This window comes from Phoca vitulina, unplaced genomic scaffold (genome assembly GCF_004348235.1).
Source record: "Phoca vitulina isolate PV1807 unplaced genomic scaffold, GSC_HSeal_1.0 scaffold94, whole genome shotgun sequence".
In the NCBI taxonomy this organism is placed as follows: Eukaryota; Metazoa; Chordata; class Mammalia; order Carnivora; family Phocidae; genus Phoca; species Phoca vitulina.
In genome coordinates, this window is record NW_022589797.1 from 3,929,123 (window position 1) to 3,949,431 (window position 20,309).

The following is a 20,309-nucleotide window of genomic DNA, read 5'->3' on the forward strand; positions in this document are numbered from 1 at the left end:
ACGGAGCAGGGAGCCCTATGCGGGGCTGGATCCCAGGACCCCGGGATCATGACCTGAGCTGAAGGCAGACGCTTAACGACTGAGCCTCCCAGGCGCCCCCATAAACTGACTTTTGCCCTTAATATACTGAAATTGTTCTTAAGTCCTGTAAGACTGCCCCACCCCATCCCACTTCAGGCATCAGTTGCAAATCCAGGTAATCACCTGTGCCTCTCACTGACAGGCTATAGATCAGAGGTTCCCATGACCTCCTCCTTGAATTTGATTAATCTGCTAGAGTAGCTCACAGAACTCAGAGAAACATTGTATTTTCTTAATCACCGGTTTATTAGAAAAGGGTATAACTAAGGAACAGCCAGATGGAAGACATGCATAGGGCAAGGTGTGGGAAAGGACAAGGAGTTCCCACGTCCTCTCCAAATCTCCACCTGTTCACCAGGTAGGAGCTCTCCAAACCCTGTCCTTTGGGTTTTTATGGTGGCTTTATTATATAAGCATGACTGATCAAATCATTGGCCATTGGTGATAGATTCAACCTCCAGCTCCACTCCCCAGTTGTCAGGGGGTGGGACTGAGGATGCCAGCCCTAGAATCAGAGTTGGTTGTTCTGGCAGCCAGCCCCATCCTTAGGTGTAGTCCAAAAGTCATGTCGTTAGCATAACAAGAGACACCTTTGTCCCTTGTGTCACTTAGGAAATTCCAAGGGTTGTAGGAGCTCAGTGCCAGAAATGGGGACGAAAGTCAAATATGTATTTATTATATAAATCACAATCTCACAAGTGTCTCTTTTTATCTATGATTGCCTTTTTTGGATGCTGTTGTTTAAGGACTCTAATAGGACGTTTAAAACACCTACTGGAGATTTGAGAAAAGTTCTTTCAAGTATCTAAATGGTGTCCAATTTGGATGAAGGTGAATAGTCCTCTCTTCAGCCAACAGAAGGCAGACTGAAGGTGAAACAAAAATATCTTAGAATTTCCTTATTGGATTTTTTGCCCCAAGTCAAGCCACGGCCAGGCATAGAGGCTGGAACAGAGTTAGGCACTCGGTTACTATTGACTGAGTGAAAAAACCTGGTAGGTAGCGTTTTAAGAATGGCAAACTCTTGACTGACGCCTAAATGCTGGTCATTGGATTTCTCGGCCAAAAGCTGTATGTCAGAACCAAGTGGGGAGTCTTTCTCATGGGCACGTGCCCCACCCCCATCAGGACATCCTGGCAGGGTGTCCAGCCACGGGTGCTTTGTGAGGTTTCTCAGGTGGTTTAGACACAACCAATCACACACCCGCAGGACCTTGTCTCTCTATGGTTCCTGCCAGTGCTGACACGGTGATGGGTTTTTGACCGGAAATGAGAAGCTGCCTTCGGTCAAATGCCTGATTGTGTAATAAAGGCTGTAAACTCTGATTCCCGTCCTTACAACTGATATTACTACTTGAATTTCTTTAAAAAAATTTAAAAAAAAATTTTTTTAATTTAAATTCAATTTGGTTAACCTGTAGTGTATTATTAGTTTCAGAGGGTAAAACTGATATTATTACTTTACAAGACAAACCATCAGGTGAGCATTTTCTCAAGCAAGTCCTGTGGAACACACACGCTGTGAGATGCTCTGACGAAAACATTCTGTGGTCAAGACAGGCTCCTGAACCAAATGCTGCCAGCCCGCCCCTCAAATGAGTGAGTGATTCACACCTTAACTGTCATTGTGTGGCACTGTGTCAGTTCTGTGCTAACAAGACCCCTTGAACTCAGTGGTTCCCAAACATGCTGACCCTGGAACCCTGTTATTCACGGGACACCGCTCCCATCCTGTGGAAGCACCACAGCAGGTATGCAGCCCTGACGTGGACAGACAGACAGCCAGAGCCAAACCGGAATGATGTTAACTTCAGGACCATACCAGGTACTCTTGTATCATACCACGTAATAGAAGTACGCATTTCACGTAGCAAATCTGCACTTAATATGCAGGCCTCCGTTCTTGGGGTGCAAATTATTAAAACTATTAAAACTCTCAGCTATAATTATATAATCTTTGTGATAATTAGGCTGTCTGGGTGAACAAAAACTACTTGGGTGTTAAATTCTGTTTGTGGTCATGACATTTGACAGCTTCCTCAGAAAGCAGCCAGGGAACCTTACTGTTTTTCCGGAAGTAAGTCTACATTGCTTCTACATAACCTTGCCGGGTGCTCCGCTGTCCTCACATAGCCTTGAAAGGGAAACTGGGCCCAAAATATGGTTCTTCATTTTGGTGATTGGAAACTCCCAACTTTAGCTTAGAGAATACTGGGAGATAAATCTCTTAAGATCACAACTACTAACTTACCCCAGAGCTGCTGGTGGCCATATCCCCAGGCACATGGAGCAGCCCTAAAGAATGAGGTAAGACAAGAGGAGAAATGATAGGGAGGGAACCTGAGTTTGAGCCACTAGATCCAGTCAAGCCTACGGCTGTGGCCACCTCTGTTCTTCAAGTTCTATGAGCCAGTTATTATTAACATTTTTGCTTAACCAGTTTGAGTTGTGCTTCTAATAACACTATGAATCATGACTGCTACACCCTTCCCTGAGCCCACTCTCACCTACTAATGGCTGTCCCAGAGCCGAAGACACATGTGCTAAAATAAGTCTGGGTTAACACAGTGTGCACACCAAAGAATGCTTGGTTTCTTAGGAGGCGTAATGGATTTAGAAAACTGTTAACAAAGGAGATGAGACTCCCACGGAGAGGAAGAGGACTGGCAGGCACCTTGAGCAAGAAGCAAACATTTCATTTGGAGTTAGAGGACTAGTGCCTTCTTGAGAAACTAGGCCTAAGGAGTTTATTTATTCAGTCTTGTTATGGGCCAGGGTGTGACACTGGGCAAGACATTTTATTAATGAACAGGATGGAGGGTGCATTTGGAGGTAGAGGAGTCCGGAAGCGTACTAGAAGTTATGGCCACAAGAATCTCTGTCTCCACATAACCACTGAGTGTGAGGAGCTAGACAGCCCCCCAGAAGTGTAGTAATGAAGAGCTAAGGTGGTAGAGGTCTGTTTTCTCAGCCCTTCTTTGTGTTTCTGTGTTAGGACTGATCCTTATTTGAAGGTCATAGGCTTTTTTATACAACAAGGTTCTGTTTGTAATCTTTTTTTATGAACACAAGCTGGGTCCCAGGAACCTCAAGGGCAGGGATGCTCACTAACCTGTCTTGTCCCTCATCTTGGAAGAGGTAGAAACAGGACTCAGTCCTGGGTGTTCTGATGTCCAGGCCATACTCCCTGAGTGCTAAATTTGAGATTTTTAAAATTCATTTCAACCTGTGAGCTCTAAGGTACCCTGTTATGAACTGCATGTTTTTTGTGTTCCCCCAAAATTCGTGTTGAAGCCCTAACCCCCAGTGCGTCTCTTTGGAGATAGGGCTTCTAAGGAAGTGTTTCAGGTTAAATAAGGTCGTAAGAGTGGGGCCCTGATCTGATAAAATCAGTGTCCTTACATGGCTCCAGAGAGCCAGCGCCTCATCTCCTCACACACGCATTAAGGAAAGACAGGTAAGGGCACAGCAAGGGGGTGGCTGGCTGCAAGCCAGGAAGAAAGTTCTCACCAGAAAAGGAATTGCCTAGACACTGGATCTTGGACTTCTAGCCTCCAGAACTAGGAGAAAATATATTTTTGATGTTCGAGCTACCCAGTCTATGGTATTTTGTTACGGTAGCCGGAGCAGACTAAGACATGCGCCCCCAAAATGATGTCAGTGATGAACATAAGCAGATTAACTACAGGACACAAAAATAAAAAAATGATGACCTGCTCACCATACTTACATATTGCTACCGCTACCTTCTTGTCTGCTCCCAACCGGGGCAGAGGAATCCTGTTCCTCAGCTCTTCCACGTCCCCCCGTATGGTACAGCTGTGGTTGTAAAAGCAGAACTTGAAGGTCACCCGATGCTGCAGTCTGAGACTCGCTCTGCTCGAAATATCCCCAGACTAGAGCCTCACACACATTACACAATTCAATTCCAAAGTCAACAAGCTTGCCTTGAAAATAGATTTAATCTTCCTCAAATTACAAATGTTCTAAGTCTCTCTCCAAAACCACCTCCAAAGTTCTCCTCTTGACAAATGAATTTTCTGGGGAAAAGTTTCGAGGAGAGTAAGAGAAAACATCACATTTTTTTTTAGTGTTGATCCATCTAAAGGTACATAATCAGTGTCTGACCTGTCCACAAGGTGTCTGGGTCGTTCCTTCCAAAGGAAAGAGGCGGAGGGGAGAATCACAGTCGCCGCTGTGGTTTGAGAACATTTTTATCTACCATGTCAGTTAAGACGGGTATAATATGCAAAGACCAGTGGCCCTCAAGGAGCAGAGGATAACAGAGAGGAACAGAAACGAGGACAGGGGATGCCTTCTGAGAAGACTTGTGTCCAGCTGAACATTAACAGGCCAAGAGTGAAAAATCGACATTCTGTGATCAGTGACTTTATAGACAACCTCAAGTTCTCTCTTTCTGGCACTACTGACATTCCCACCATTCTAGCTTCCAAATTCTAGAAAAACAGAAAAAGATCCACAAAAATAGAGGATGTCGGAACTGCGCATTCTGTGCCCAGAGGAATGGCACCAGTTACGTCAATGCAGGGAGGCCGGCACACGCAGGGGATGCTCTGCACCAAGGGCCCTGCGGGCTAGTGGCGCTTCGCTTCCCCCGGCACAGCTCCAAGCACAGGGCTCCGAGCACAGCTGACCTACTTGGCCATCTTGCGGATCATGTAGTTGAGGATGCCCCCGTTGTGGAAATAAGTGAGCTCCACGTCCGTGTCGAACCTCATGATGGCCTGGAAGGTCTTCCCGGTATCCAGCTGTGATGACAAAGAAGCAGAGGAGAACCAGTGGGGGAGGAGGCCAGGTAGCTGTGTGAGGAGGGATGCCCCCCCCCCCACCCTCAGGGCTGCCCCTCAAAGCGTGGTCCGCACACCAGCGGAGCCAGCAGCACTGGGGGGGGCGTGCCGTCCCTCGCTCCAGCCCAGCCCAGTGAATCCGGGGCTGCATTTGGACAAGATCCCCAGCCGACTCCTCTGCACAGTAAAGCACCATGGGGTACAAATGATGGAGGTGACGGACACCTGAGGACCAGGTCTCTTGGGGCAGCAGCTACTAGTGAGGCTAGGGATGGTATTTTCTAGACCCTCTCTGGGAGCTGCGTGTTGGCAGAAGTCTCATTAAGGTTATCCCCTAGGCAGCTGGTCCAGCTGCTGCCCTGGGGCCTTGGCACTGGGTACCTGCCTCGCCACACCTCACCTCGGGAGCTGTCACTTTTACCTTTTGGCTAATCAAAACCTGGAGCCTGGGGTGAGGCTCAGGAATGGGGTGTGTCTGTTCACATTTTGGTAATAAAAAAGGTGTTTTTTTTAGATCATGTGAAAATGTCCTGTCTCCGAGCTTCTAACACTCTTTTCTGGGCTAAAGAGAGATTGGGAGTCAGAGGAGACAGTGGGGCTGGTTGGGGAGTAAGAAAGGAACTGATGGTAACTCCATGAGTAAACAGAAATAAGTAATCCATCAACAGGTGCCCCCCCTCACTGTGTTGTGAAGGCAGAGCAGGTGCCAGCAGAACTCGCAGGTCTAACGCACTCCTACTGACTGCCTGTTTTCCTTCCCAAGTCCACTCATTTCCTTCTCGCGGGTTTGATGATGAACACACGGTCCCGTTTACTTGGGCCTGGCATGGGGAGGCTCCGGCTTACCTTGACCTGCACTTTCATTCGTGGTGTGAGGTTTTCTGGAATGATGATGGAGTATCGTTCCCGCCCTGTGAGTCCCAGGGTGTCTGCGGTCTCCCCAGGGAGATATTCGAGGGGAATCACCCCCATTCCCACCAAGTTACTACGGTGAATGCGCTCGTAACTTTCAGCCAGGACAGCTTTGATTCCCTGAGGAGCCAAGACAGTACTTTGGACACAGTTCCAATTTTCTTTAGATACACAGAAACTTTACAAAAGGCTTCTTCAGTCAAAACTCCTCTCACACCTAAATTCTTTGTAAGTACCAATGAGTTGTTTACATAAACAGTTACTCTAGTTATAAATAACACAGCAGCTGGTCTGAACTGACTGCCTACAATGTACAGGCAGCATAATAAAGTGGCTTCTCTCATCCCACCCTCCACCAACCCTCGGAGGGAGATGCTACCATTGTGCCCTCTTCACCCACACGGTCAGTGGTGGTATCTGGTAAGTGAACCCATGCAGTTTGACCACACACTTAGCTGCTTTGTGATACATCTCTTAGCACACTTCCATTATATCTGGAATCCACACCGCAAAACAACATAAATTTTTCTTTTATTTCCCTTGAATAGGTGCAGACACAAAAGACAACCGAAAAAGCAACTTTCAGAACACACTACAGAGAAAGGAAATGATGTGCTGCTTTTGCAATTCCTGTTTCAAGAGCAGGAGATATTCTGTATGGATCTGTGTGCACATGTGTTCACTCTGAGGGGGAGTGGCAGCTCTGTAAACACGTCCGATGCACGTCCCTACGCTGGGTAAGGGCCGCGCGGGGCTGAGAACCAGTCGTCCAGCCCCCTCTGCTGTGAGGAGAGCCCAGCGCTGCTGAGCGGCCCAGCCCGGGGCAGCCGGAACTCGGGGCCATTCTGTACGGAAGCCTAGGACCTAGGGGGCCCCTCGCGTGCCAGTTCTCTTGGCGTCCTTCAGCTCTTACGGTCCCCACCGGCTGCATTTCTACTGCCAGCTCCCAGCCCCATCCCTAAAACCCTCTCCTCCTCTGTAATTTCTCTGGTTCTTTTCCGCAGCTTCTAGAAAAGGCAGACTTTTGATATATTACCAAGTAATCAAAGACCATCTTTTGTTCCCCCCACAAAGCAATATGCTTGATAAAAAACAAAACAAAGCAATAGGTGTGATGTTCAAAGAGATTTACAGCTGCCTGCCAGACCCCGCCTTCTTTACTGGACGTGTGGTAATCACTGTACGCGGTGTTTCCCAAGGTTTAATTTGCTCGCGCCATAAATCCCTGAGATTGGCACCAGCTGAGTCATCTTTCCCTACCCTGAGAATGCAGGCTGAGCAGCAGGACTCTTCCCTGCTTTTGGGGCCAGGAGATGCTCCAGAGGTAAGAACCGTCTGCTCCCTGCACGGCCCCTCCATGGGGACGCCTCCATGGGGACGCCTCCATGGGGACGCCTCAAGCGGCTCAGGCCCTGAAATGGCCGCAGGTTCTCAAGAGCTGTCTGTCTACATCCAGAGAGAGCGTCCTTTACTCTTGAGAGTCTATAAGCCGACTCAGAGGCAGTGAAAGGCCACTTGAAGTGCACTCCCCAAGTCTGTCCAAAGCACCAGCTCCTTACTTTTACCCTTCCCTGAACCTCCTGAGGGACAACACGGGAGCAGCGTCCGGACTTATGGCTCGCCTGGGACAACGGCCTGAAATACATGTCCCGTCCTCAACCTGAATATTAGGAAAACCATGCCATTTTTCCCCACAAAAAGAAGACATACATACACACATTTGAAAATAATTTCAGAGACTTCACAGACCCTCCTCCCAACTGCTCCACAGACATGCCCAAAGATCCATGGTTCCCAGAATAGGAGTATCTGATCTAAGGAACCGGTTCAACTCTGGATTACCCTTCACTGAGTGGGGTAAAGGCAGATCCGCCAAGAAGCAGGAGCTGAACAAACATCACATGCTTTGCTGAGCTTAACTGCTGGGGTCCCTCCCCGTCACACTCACCAGGAGGAACGGGCCCTTGGCCGCCCAGTCTCGGGAGCTGCCTGAGCCATACTCTTTCCCGGCCAGAACGATCAGGGGAAGGCCCGCCTGCTGGTACTGCTCAGAGGCGTCGAACACGTCAAGCTGAGGAAGAGAAAAGCAAGGTTTACGGATGCAGCAGAGTGTGGACACAGGCCGGGGGCCTGGTGAGAAGCACAGGGTCTTCAGGGGCCCAAGTCAACACCGAGCCAACAGAAAACTCAGCCAATCAGTGGCCTGTGTGACAAATCTCCAATTCACCCCTACCAATGAACTTTATGTTCTTTTAACTAAAATGCCTAGTTTTTGTCCTGGTTTTAGAAAAACATTCAAATCCTAAGGCATCAAGGGAAAAAAAAGAAAGTCGATCAGATTTTTCCCCCTCTTCCATTGATTAAACTATTTTAAAGCTTAGGAAACAGAGAATCCCACCTAAACCTGGGTTTTGACTCAGTCTAGAGACTCAGTGATGGTCACTTGTGAAGGGTAGCAACCACAAAGGTGACACGTTCTGAAATTATATAAAATGCAAACATACATACACTTATTTGTTTATTTTAGATAGCGAGAGGCAGAGGGAGAGAGAGAAGCCTCAAGCAGACTCCCCGCTGAGTGCAGAGCCTGGTGGAGGCCTCGATTCCAGGACCCTGAGATCATGACCTGAGCCAAAATTAAGAGTCAGCTGCTTAACACTCTGGGTCACCCAGGCGCCCCAAAATGCAAACTTGTATCAGTCACCCTTCTACAAGGAGGTCAAGGCAGAGATAGTAGAAACACGGGTGGAAGCACAGATCAATACTGGACAGGAGAGGATTAACTAGTATTTTGGTATATATGAGAAACATCTTCCACAAACAGCTTCATTTGTTTCTCACAAGAATTCTGAATATTCTCTGTGCCAAGACTTCACAAAGACATTTGATATCATTGCTGGTGATATGAAACAATTGTTCTTCCTGGCTACTTAAGTTAAAAAAAAAGAAAGAAAGAAAGAAAAAATCCCTCAAGAAAGGGTTTCCTTCAAAAGAAGCTCTAAAAAGGTGTGTAATCAACCTCTCAAGTAAGCTTTCCCACATTACTATTTCGGTGGGCTGATGGAGCCTGTGGTTAGCTCCACATGGCGTTACCCAAATCTGGGGAGCTTATAAAGCAACAGCTCCCTACACATTCCCTCTCTTCTAAAGATGAGGACGGGGCACCTGGGTGGCTCAGTTGGTTAAGCGACTGCCTTCAGCTCAGGTCATGATCCCAGGGTCTTGGGATTGAGTCCTGCATCGGGCTCCTTGCTCACCAGGGACCCCGCTTCTCCCTTTCCCTCTGCCTCTCTCCCCTGCTTGTGCTCTCCTGCTCTTTCTCTGTCAAATAAATAAATAAAATCTTAAAAAAAAAAAAAAGGGGACATAAAATTTGGTTGTTTCTTCCGTTATTGTTCCTCTGTATCTCCAGTATTATATTTAAACTACCAGTTCTCTATTTCTCCATTTGTGTTATCTATCAATTTCCTGCTTTAGTGGGGATTTAGTTCTCCCTCTCTTTTTAAAAAGATTTTATTTATTTAATTGAGAGAGAGAGAGTGCATACGTGAGTGGAAGGAGGGACAGAAGGAGAGGGAGAGAATCCTGAAGCAGATTCCCCACTGAGTGCAAAGCCCAATGCAGGGCTCGATCCCAGGACCCCAAGATCATGATCTGAGCTGAAATCAAGAGTCAGATGCTTAACTGACTGGGCCACCCAGGCGCCCCAGGGATTTAGTTCTCTCCCCAGCCTCCCAATATAATTATGTCATACGTTTTGGGTAAGTCAATATTTGGTGTTTGCACTACATTGACTATGTGAATGTTATTTATAGCTGAGTCAGGTAACGTACTCTGAATTCCTTTTCTTGGTAATCAAAAAAATTTCCACTGAAATTAATTATTTTCTTTTTGTGTGTGTACTCACCTGTTTCTATGTCACTACCCATCAATTAATCCCCAAACACTCTGCCTAAAGTACACATCTTCTCTAAACACATTCAAATGTATCAGGCAGTCTGTCATTTAAAAATCTTTTCCATAGAGATCTCTCTCCAGGAGCTTCAGTCCTTTTCTAATTTGGACTGATTCTTCTCTAGAGATGGTGCATTCCTGTAATGGAAGAATCTTCCTTCACCAACATCCTGGGAATTCCCTGCATTTCCTTTTCCTGGATCCTACAACTTCCCCTTTTTTAGCTTATTCCCTCATTTTGGTAAAATGCATTCACCAAGTAGCTTCCTGAGACAGGGACCGAGGAGTATTTTTAAAGTTTTTGAATCTGAATGTGTTATTACTTTAACATGGGACATGGTATTTGGGGGTGCAAGCCAGTCTAAGTTTCCAGTGTTGGTTTGAGCACTTCTGATCTCCAGCACATTGCACAGAAGCTGTTTTTCCCCCTTTGGAAGTTTCTAGATCTTCTCCTTATCTCTGCTGTTCCTAACTTCATACCGATGCGATTTGGAGCTGGTCTTCCATAATCATGTGGGTATTCAGTGGATGTCATGTGGAGTTGGATCTTGAAGTCGGGGAATTTTCCTTGTATTACTTCCCGGATAATTTCCTTTCTTCTCTTCTTAGCATCTCTGTTTAGTCAGATGCTGAGCCTCCTCATTTCAGTCTTTAATTTTCTTATATTTTCTCTCTAATTTTTCCTTTGTCTTTCTGGTCTATATTCTGAGAGATTTTCTCAACTAATCAACTTTTTCTGTGAAAATTTTTTAGGGGCTTTTTTTTTTTTGTTAACAGCCTTTTCTTTTTTAATTACTATTTTTTATCAAGAGCCCTTTCTCGTCCTTTGATTACTTTATGCCAACAGAAAATCATTTCACCACTCTGAGAAGATAATCTTTTCTTCGTTTTCTTCTACTCTTTGCATTATCTCTGTTTTCTTTCCCTTCCCCACCATTCTTTGTCTAGGTCTATCTTTCAAGTTCAAGGCTTGGCTCAAATGTCTGTGCATCTCTGATTCTGTCTCCTTATTTAAGATGAGGCTCTGACCATCTGACCAGAAGTTCTATGTCATGGCAGGGCTTGTAAATTCGTGAGGTTCACTGTGACAGTCAGTACACTGGAGGCCCCCCAGTGTCTATCCTGCACATCTTTCCCCTTGTCTCTTGGGCATTCTACCAGCTAACTATCTTTAATAGTTTGTTTATCATCCCCGCTCTTCACTGAACACCTACCTACTGGGTGCTGACTTTGTGTTGGGTCCTGGTGATCAGTGATTACCTATAAAGAGTTTGCTTTACCAAAATATAATCTGTTACAAGTGAGGTGGTATGGGTGGTGATAAACCGCACTGACGTTGGAGCCAGACTCCCTGGGTTTTGTTTTGAAGATTGATTGATTGATTTTGGGGTGGGGGAGAGGCAGAGGAAGAGAAAGAAACTTATGCAGACTCCGGGCCTAGCGCAGAGACTGTTGGCGGGGCTCGATCTCACGACTCCAAGATCTCGACCTAAGCTGAAACCAAGAGTCGGATGCTCCACCGACTGAGCCACCCAGGTGTCCCCAGACTCCCTGGGTTTTAATCTCCATTTTTATTATCTTAAAAGATGGACAATTATGGTACCTCCCTCAAAGGGTTGTTATGAGGATTAAATAAGTCAATATAGGCAAAGAGCTTAGAAGAGTACATGGGATGTAATAAATTCCATATAAATACTAGCTGTTATTATTTTTAAGTAAGTCAGGAGGGTGATTTCTCAAGTAACAAACAGTTCTCAAGCAGTTTTGCAGCGTCTGCTGGGAAAGGAAGCAACACCGAGGACCCATGACATGCGCCAGATACTCTGCTCTGTGTTGTATACATGTCTTTCCATTTAAGCTTAAGCCTCAGAACCTTACAGGGTGGATATCCTATTTCGCAGGTCAGAAAAATCAGGCTCAGAGAGGGCAATAACTTGCTGAAGGCTCCACAGCCAGTGTGTCGGACTCAAAGCACAGGCCCTCCCTCCAAGGCATCTGGGAATGAACAGTTCGCTGTAACAGGCCAACTGCAAAGAGCTCCTGTCAGGACCCAGGCAGGCCTCCGCGGGCCTCTATGTTCCTCCTTCTCGTGGAATGGGGACTTAAGTGTTCATAAAGTCATACAATAGCACCTGTTGATAAATATCCTCTATCTTAACCTGGAAGTTCCCCCTTAAATACTCTGAACTGACCACATTTCACTCAGAGCCTTCGTAAATTCAACTCCCAGGAAACCACGAAGCAGAATCTCTAAGCAGGAAGAGAAAGTTGTAAAACTTAAAAGGGCATCTCTATCCGTGATGAACTCTCTCGAAACAAGAGGTAGCATGGGGCTATGAAGAAAAAATGAGACCCAAAGGAAGGTGACTGTGTAAATATCCAACCACCCAGAGCCTGACAAAGACACAGTACTCACAATTTCTCCAGAAGGCAGATGGATAGTCTGTGGTGCCTGCTTGTTCAAAAATTTGTTTAATAAGCGAATGTTGGCAAACGTCCCCCGTGCCATGATGGCATCATTACCTCGGCGGGAGCCATAGGAGTTGAATTCTCGTGGAGTCAAGCTAATAATGCAAGCAGGAGAGGAGCTAGGTTAGTGAATGGAGAAAAGATTAAACTTAGCTTCCATTAAGAAAAGAGAAAACCATAGACCTAGATATCCCTCTAAGTCTACTAAGCATCGCTCTCCAAGGCAGAAAAGCTGTTTCTGTATCTTCTGCTGAGGGTAGAGTTCAGAGGTCAGAGGTGGGGCAGTGAAAGGGGGAAATCAGCATTCTCCCAGGATCAACTTCTAGTCTTATAAATCTGGGTAGAAAAACCAGGAGGAACTCTAATGAGTATTTATTTTACTGATTCAGTAGGGTAGCCTAGAAAACTTCACAAAAGATAAAATATTCAAAATGGGTAAGAAAAAGGAAACCAAAAGAGTAATCAGTGTGGGCCAGTCAGGTGGAGCCAAGAATGAGGGAAACACAAAATACATTCTGTAAACTACCTGGAAGGAGGTATAAATTTGTCCCCAAGTCATCAAGAACTCAATGTATTGGGCAGACACATGACTGGCAACATGATTTACATTTTTCATAAGATAAAAATCAGAGTAGTGCCGAAGAAACAGAACAGCTCTTCCTGGTCCTGAAATCAAGGAAAAATCTTGTCTGTGGGCTCCAGTTAAAGGACACTTTGTAATAGCAGGAACATCTTACAATTAACACAGCTGTCAGCTCACTGAGCTGTTTCTTAAAATGCTAGGATGTGTGTGTGAGTGGTAATCTGATCTCACGGTAAGATGTGATCTGAAGACTGAGAGAGTTTAGGCTTTAGGAGCAGGTGAGCGTGTCTACAAACTCCTGAAATTATATCCAGAATGTTGGGGATACGTGCACTTTTCTGGGAAGGTATGATATTTCTTTTCATTCCATTCCCTATATAGTCCATGTCTCAAAAGTGTCAACAATCAGCAATCAAAAAAATCACTGCTTGTTTTCTTAGTTTCTTTCTCCAGCCTCAACCGCTTTGTTTCGCTGTTTGTTGGTGAATCCTTTTCTCCCATTCATTCATTCATTCATTCAACAACTCTTTATTGAGCCCCAGCTATGTGCCAAGAACTGTTCTCAGGGCTTGAGGTAGATCAAGGAACAACACAGATGGAGATCCCTGCCTTTGCAGGGCTTACATTCTAAAAGGTAGAGACAAAGAAATAATCATAATAAGAAAATGAGTATCTTACACAAGTGTTACTAGATTGTGGTTAATAACTGAGGGGAAAAAAAAGTAGATCAAGGCGAGGAGAACAGGAGTCCAGTGGGGGTGACCTCATGGAGGAAGACTTGAACCGGCAAGAGAGTTAGCCAGACAGCTATTTTGGGGAAGAGCATCCACGAGGAAAAAACAGCCAGCTCAACCAAAGGCTCTCAGGCAGAAGGGTATTTGCCCTTGCCTGGAACATTGAACAAGCCAGGCAGCCACCGATGTAGCCAGAGCGGCTTGGGGGAGGGGGAAGAGCAGGGATTCGCCGACCCCTCTCAAATATCACCTGCCCTTCTCCGCTCGATGACTCCCACTCGAAGTACAATCATATCCCTTTAGAATCTTGCCATATGTGTCTGTGTGTAAGAAGTCCCTGTACATTTAATACAGCAGTTGCCCCGTGTTAAAAAAATCTTGAGATAGACTCCTGTGCATCCCCTGCTCCAGAGGTGGGCTAGCTTCTGAAACTTACAGCACTCCTATCTCTGGGGAACGTGGCATACTTTTGCTCTGAACATGACTGTCCCATAGGATGCACCAGGAGGAGGCAGAGACTGAGTGGGGCTCAGTAGGACGGGGAGGCGTGAAGAAAACACCTTAGCCACCAGGAAAGCGAGATGGGGCCAAGGCCGTTTTCCTCTCCCACTGACAAAAAAAAAGGAAAGAAGGCCAGAAAGAACGAAAAAGGTGTTGGATTTTGTTCTTAGATTAGCTCTGGGCCCATCACTGAAGACGCTGATTCGGGAGGTGCGGATGGGAGACAGGAATGTTTATCTCCCCAGATGATTCTCATGGAAAGTCAGATCTGGGACGGACTCCGATCACTCTCGGCGTATTAGAGGACAGTAGATAATACTGGTATAGTACCCATTAAAGTCAGTCTGTGACTGAAGGACTGGTCGATGGATGCCTCAGCGGCAAATCCGTAGTCACTACGTGTCTCAGGCAGGACGCGGCATCGCAGGGCAAGGGACACCCCTGCCAAGTGCGCCGCAGGCTGAGAGCAGAGCCTGGACTCTACTGGGGACACGCGCAGAAGGAAGATCCCCTCTGCTGGGGTTTCCTTGCTGACAGAATCTCCCAAGGAAGCTGGAAAGCAGCAAACAGATAGGATGACTGGTTTTCAAGCCTTAGGTTCACTGAAAAATCAGTCTGATTGAAAAGACAACATGTGAAAAGAAATACTAGCCTCATTCACTCCATTTTTGCCTTTTAGTCTTTCTTCCCCTCACTCAAACTTACCCTCTGTTAGTTAAGTAGCGAGCAGCAGGGCTGTTTCTTGCGATATTTCCAGCCGGAGAGATGTGGTCTGTTGTTACGGAATCCCCCAAATTTAACAGCACGTAGGCATCCACTATAGATTTAGGGGGCTGGATATCCAAAGTCTAGCAGAGAATACAGCAAGTTAGTGACGACTCAGGTTTTCTCCAGCAAGTCACCAGGGAGTCTGAACAGTTTCCACAGTGCACTGTGGACCCAAACCAGATGACAGCTGTACATCGCTGCACAGGAAATTCTAGGTTTTTTGGTTTTATCAGGGGTGCTTAGAAAAGTAAGGTGAATTTACTCAAAACATTCACATCCCACCCCTGCAGGGAGGCAAAGTATTGGGACTATTCCCTCAAAAGCAATAGCGATACAGCTGCAAATGACCTTCTCTGTCCCCACATCCAGGGAACTCAGATGCTGAGGACAGCTAGAATCCTAACTTCCACTCCCCTCCTCTTCCCACCCAGGAGAGCACGGACTCCTTGATCGTCAGTTATAGGTAAGATTTCCCTTGTTTTTTTGAGTATAAGGTTTAAATATAGCAGGCCCGGGGATGTTTTGTTTGGACAGTCGATCCCTCAGACTTTTCTATGTCCAGGTGGTACGGGATGGCCAGGGCGTCTCTGCAGAGCCACACAGAACCCCTGGACAGACACACTGTAGGCCCACGAGAACCAAATACCCCAGCTTCTTAGAAGTCTCCCCAGTATTGTCTGCTTGGGTTTGTAAAGGTTTCAGTGGAATGCGTAGTCAAAGCAAGGGTAAAGGGTAATCAAGTAGATTCTATAAGGAAAGAAACATTTTGAAAAACTTATTTTGTTAAAAATAAAAAAGTCATACCAGGTTTTCAAAGAATGGTGGTGACTTAATGTATGTAGATTTGGGATTCCAGCAATACAGCTTGTCCGATGGGGCTGCTAAGGCATTCCACCTTTCATTCACGGTCTTACAAACAAAAAGATAAAAGAAAGAAAAGCAAATCTAATCACATTCCACTCTAAGGGAAGTGTGACATGCAAGCAGAAACTATATATTCTAAGAGTACAATAAAAACCATTCTTAACATAATACCCTCCAGGTACGCCAAGTGAAATAGTCAGACAAAGACAGATACCATGACTTCCTTGATATGTGGAATCTCAAAAACAAAATGAACAAACAAAGCAGGAGCAGATCCATAATCACAGAGAACTAACTGATGGTTGCCAGAGGGGAGGGGAGGTGCGAGGATGGGCAAAAAGGGGTACAGGGGAGGGGGAGGTACAGACTTCCAGTTACGGAATGAGTAAGTCACGGGGATGAAAGGTACAGTGTAGGGAATTCAGTCAATGCTATCGTAATAGTGTTGAATGGTGACAGATGGTAGCTACACCTGGCTGATGCACAGAGTTGTCCGATCACTATGCTGTACACCTGATACGAATGTAATGTTGGGTGTCAACTATACTTCAATAAAACCAAAACCAAAACAGTTCTTATTCTAGTCACACACAAGAGCTCCTTTACACTAAGACAATGTCATGCCCAATGACTTAAAAATACATATACACTGTGATAAGCAGCCTCAAAGATGGCCCCAGGGACCTGCCCCCCACCTCCCTGGCATGCACACCCTTAAGCAGTCGTCTTCTGCTGAGTGTGGGCTGAACCTAGTGACTCATTTCTAAGATCAGGTTATAAAGAGACTGCCTCTGTCTCTCTCACCCTTTCCTGCTTGCTCTGATGGAAGGCAGGACCATGCTGTGAGCTGTGAAGAGATCCCCAAGCAAGGCAATGAGGGAGGCCTCTGGCGAACTGTCAGCAGGGAACTGAGGCCCTCGGTCCGACAGCCTGTGAGGCGTATTATCCTGCCAACAACCATGCAAATGGCCTTGGAAGTGGATCCTCCCCCAGCTGAGCCTTCAGATGAGCTGCAGCACCAAAGGACACCTTGGCTGGAGCCTGAAGGCAGAGGCACCCAGGTAAGCCATACATGGATTTCTGAACCACAGGAATCATCAGATAATAAATGGTGTTTCTAAGTTTTGGGATAATTTGTTGTACAGCAATAGATAACTAATCCATATACATAATATAACTTAGGAAACAGTAATTCAGATTGTACCAAAGGGGAAATCATTTACTCTCTGAAGATTGGTGGAAGTAGACGTCCAGGTCATGTGGACACTGGATAGCAAATGACCACTGCTATGCATTAAAGTCAGCTTGGACCGTCTCCACGGGGCCGTGACCTCAGCCTTTGGAGAAATGCATTTAACCCAATGCCCAACAAGCTTGCTCATAGCACTTCCTGATGAGCAACTTGTGGGAGGGCACGGTGCATGAATACGATCCCCATTTGACCCTCTTCCCCAGAGTCTGCTCTCTTATTTCAAACCCAAGCCCCAGTCAGCATTCCTTGGGTCAGCCTAACACAGAGGGCAGAGAAAGGAATAACATCTAAGGGTCTCAGAAAACGATACTGAGCCCCCACACATTTTCTCCCTATTTGTCAAATGCACAGAAAGGTTTATTTATTTTAATAGTTTGGTGCTTTTTCCTCAGTGGCTTTTTAAATTTTTTTTAAGCATCCAAATAGTTCTGAGAGGTGTATCCAACCAATGAACTCCACCTCAGTGACACTCGGGGTGGGGGGGGGCTGGTGGTTATGGCGAGCTGGCTAGGAATCACACACAACCCAAGGCCTCTCTTTTTGAGGCTGCTGCCAAATCTGGGACCTTGTCCAGATCTGGGAACATCTGGGGAGTGTAGAGTGTGTAAAAATGTAAGTCACAGGAGAAAATGACTGAGAACCACTTCCTTGGTTATCTGAAGAAAGAAATGTGACTTTCTCTAGTTTCCACCGCCATCAGCCTCGGGGTCTGCAGAGATGCCACAAAGGAATGGCTGTCCCCTGGACGCATGAGGGCAGAGCGGGTGGGGACCTCACCTCTATCTTCTGGTAGACCTCCTTAAACATGCCAGGGATCACGTATTGACGCTCCACCGCCTGGATCTCGTCTCTGGTTGGCCAGATGTCTTTCAGAAATACCTGTTGTCCCTTTGCATTGACCCCTGGGGAAAACAAGTTTATTAAGGAGAAAAACTGCATTTAATCCCCCATTTTCATGATCCCATCCAGTCAAATCCCATTCTCCGTAGAAATGTTCTGTGAGGTCCATGCAAACGCTGTGTAGTGAAGCGTGAATCGCTGGTGCTGAGGGATGTGGGTTAGGCTCCTGACAGCCTCTAGTCACAACGTTTTCGGCACCCAGTCAATACGTAATCTTGCTTCACGTGTGCTTCAGCTTAAAGACACCTTCCCTAGTACATCCTGCTGATGCGTTAATGCCGAAGTCCCAGCCAACAGCACTACGACTCATGCCTGAACGAAGTCTGCCTCCCACAGGGCACCCCACAGCCTTCTTGGGCGTCCGTGCGCTAGGCAGCACTTGGGCACTACGCTTAGGGGCTATTTTAAAAAGTGAAATCACCAAAACCACAAAAATGTGGAAAGACATGGCACTACACAGAGCACGAACAGGATACGTATTTACAGTATGAGAGCTGAGGGGAGAAGCAGAGCCCTGCCTCGTGCGGCTGCAGCTGAGAACGCGCACGTTGAGTGACACGAAGCCTGCATCCCTCTGTGTGTGTCTGCAAATGACCATGGAGGCAAGACGAGTCTTGATTTGGGGGTTAAACTACATTTTAGTGAAGAGGCAAATCTGCCAATATCGAATCCACACATGAGGATCAACTATAGCTCTAGTGGGGCTTTCCTAAAAGTGAATTGAAGGGGCGCTGTTGTATAGTATTGAATCTACTGAGAACGACTGAGGATGACACAGCAAGACCTCCAGAGGGAAGGACACAAAGCATCATTTCTCCAGATTTGGGGAAGTTGAACTATCTGGGATATGTTCCTACAGAGGATACGTTAAAACAGTGTGTCGCATTAGATAAAAGCAGGAGCTAGAAAGAGAAGAACTGGGGAAGAAGCCAGAATAGCACGCTCTCTCTGACTTTGCAGATTAATTTCCTTTTGTCGTCCCTTGTCCTTAGTTGATTCTCGTCTGTTCCAGTTCTGTCTTCGCCGTGTATGGGGGAGAAAAGAAAAGACTCTCCTCATCTTTGTTAGCTCTACGTATCGTTATTTATTAACAAAAATGGTTACTTTTCCTCCAGTAATATTTTCAAATTCACTGGAAAACAAACAAACAAGGGCAGCCACACAAACGACATCTTACCCAGTGGCTCTTTCTCAAAGTTGATCCTGATGGTCCCAGCAATTGCATAGGCTATCACCAAGGGCGGAGAGGCTAAATAGTTGGCCCGGGTATTGGGGTGGACTCGACCTTCAAAGTTCCTGTTCCCAGAGAGTACTCCGACAGCGACCAGGTCTCCCTGAGTCCGGCAAGAGAAAGATCAGGTCACACGGAGAAGGGGCACAGGCTTTTTGTCTTAGACCACCTGCTGAACTCTCCCATCACGGGGGCAGTTCTTTAACCTCCCTTTCACCTGGTCCTCTGCCTGCAGGGAGAAAAGCACACATGGGTGTCCCTGGGGAGACACTCTGGGTCAGAGGACACCGAGAGACATGGTTTCTGCTCCCGAGGAAATGCCAGGTGTGTCAGAAGGCAGCATCCTGGTGACTTCGCCGCCTGGGGCCTGAGAACAGTCCAACAGTTGAAAGCTAAAGGAAGCCACACTGACCTCCATCGGTTCTGTAATTCAGGCAAACCAAATCGTGCTTCTCAACGCTACAGAATTTATGGGCCAAAAATCAAGCCCATGCAATGTAGTTTCAATTGCACTGTTTGCGTGGAGACGTGTCTGACTTGGAGCCAGGTTTCAGGTGACCAGGCACACAGAGTCCTGGAGCCGTCTGTAGTGCAAGAGCCTGTGCGTGCCAGGCACTGCTCCAAGGCCTTCACGTCCATCTCCGTGCTCACAACTCTGTGAAACAGGTCCTATCATCATCCCCAATTTACAGCTGGGAAAACTGAGGCACAAGGTAGACTGCTAGTCAGGTTAGCTTGACTCCAAAGACTGTATGTCTAAACACATTGCCTGCTGCCCTGGGCCTTCCTGAGACGACCAGCATTCCGGGCACACATCATATGAAAAGAGCCAACTGCTCCGAAGCCCCACAGGCTCCTCGGCCATTACCTGCGTGATGGCTTCGACCACAGGTTCAGGTAAGGGCCCGCTGTTGCCGATGCAGGTCATGCAACCGTAGCCCACCACGTCAAACCTAGGCGCAGGAAGAGAAGCGAGGCGGAGAGTGAGTCTCAGTGAGCCGCTCTGCCAAGGACAGTTCTAGAGACCGCTAACTTAAAGAGACCGGCAGCACGTGGAATAAGTGTAGTACTGTTCCTATAAAGCTTTCATTCTCAGGAGGGTTGTAAAAAAAAAAAAATCCTCCTCATCCAAATTAGGAATAGTGGGGAAACTGGAGAAATTGTATTTGGTAGCAAATGACTCATTTATGCCAAGGAATTTAAACATTTTTAGCCACGGTAAGTGATTATTTTCATACCAAAGAGCAGCCTC

General features: G+C 46.5%; 1 protein-coding gene across 1 annotated transcript in view; it reads right to left on the reverse strand.

The window, feature by feature from the left end:
• Positions 1–83: 83 nt before the first annotated feature.
• The window catches only part of ACO1 (aconitase 1), a 58,517-nt gene continuing 38,291 nt past the window's right edge, over positions 84–20,309 (reverse strand). Inside the window, exons 13-21 of the mRNA XM_032396802.1 lie at positions 19,926–20,010; positions 19,004–19,160; positions 17,704–17,828; positions 15,615–15,719; positions 14,748–14,890; positions 12,172–12,319; positions 7,750–7,872; positions 5,736–5,921; positions 84–4,850 (exon numbers count right to left, since the gene is read on the reverse strand). Of these exons, the coding sequence (XP_032252693.1) occupies positions 4,737–4,850; positions 5,736–5,921; positions 7,750–7,872; positions 12,172–12,319; positions 14,748–14,890; positions 15,615–15,719; positions 17,704–17,828; positions 19,004–19,160; positions 19,926–20,010 (1,186 nt within the window). The 3' untranslated portion in view covers positions 84–4,736. The remainder of the gene's footprint in view (positions 4,851–5,735; positions 5,922–7,749; positions 7,873–12,171; positions 12,320–14,747; positions 14,891–15,614; positions 15,720–17,703; positions 17,829–19,003; positions 19,161–19,925; positions 20,011–20,309) is intronic.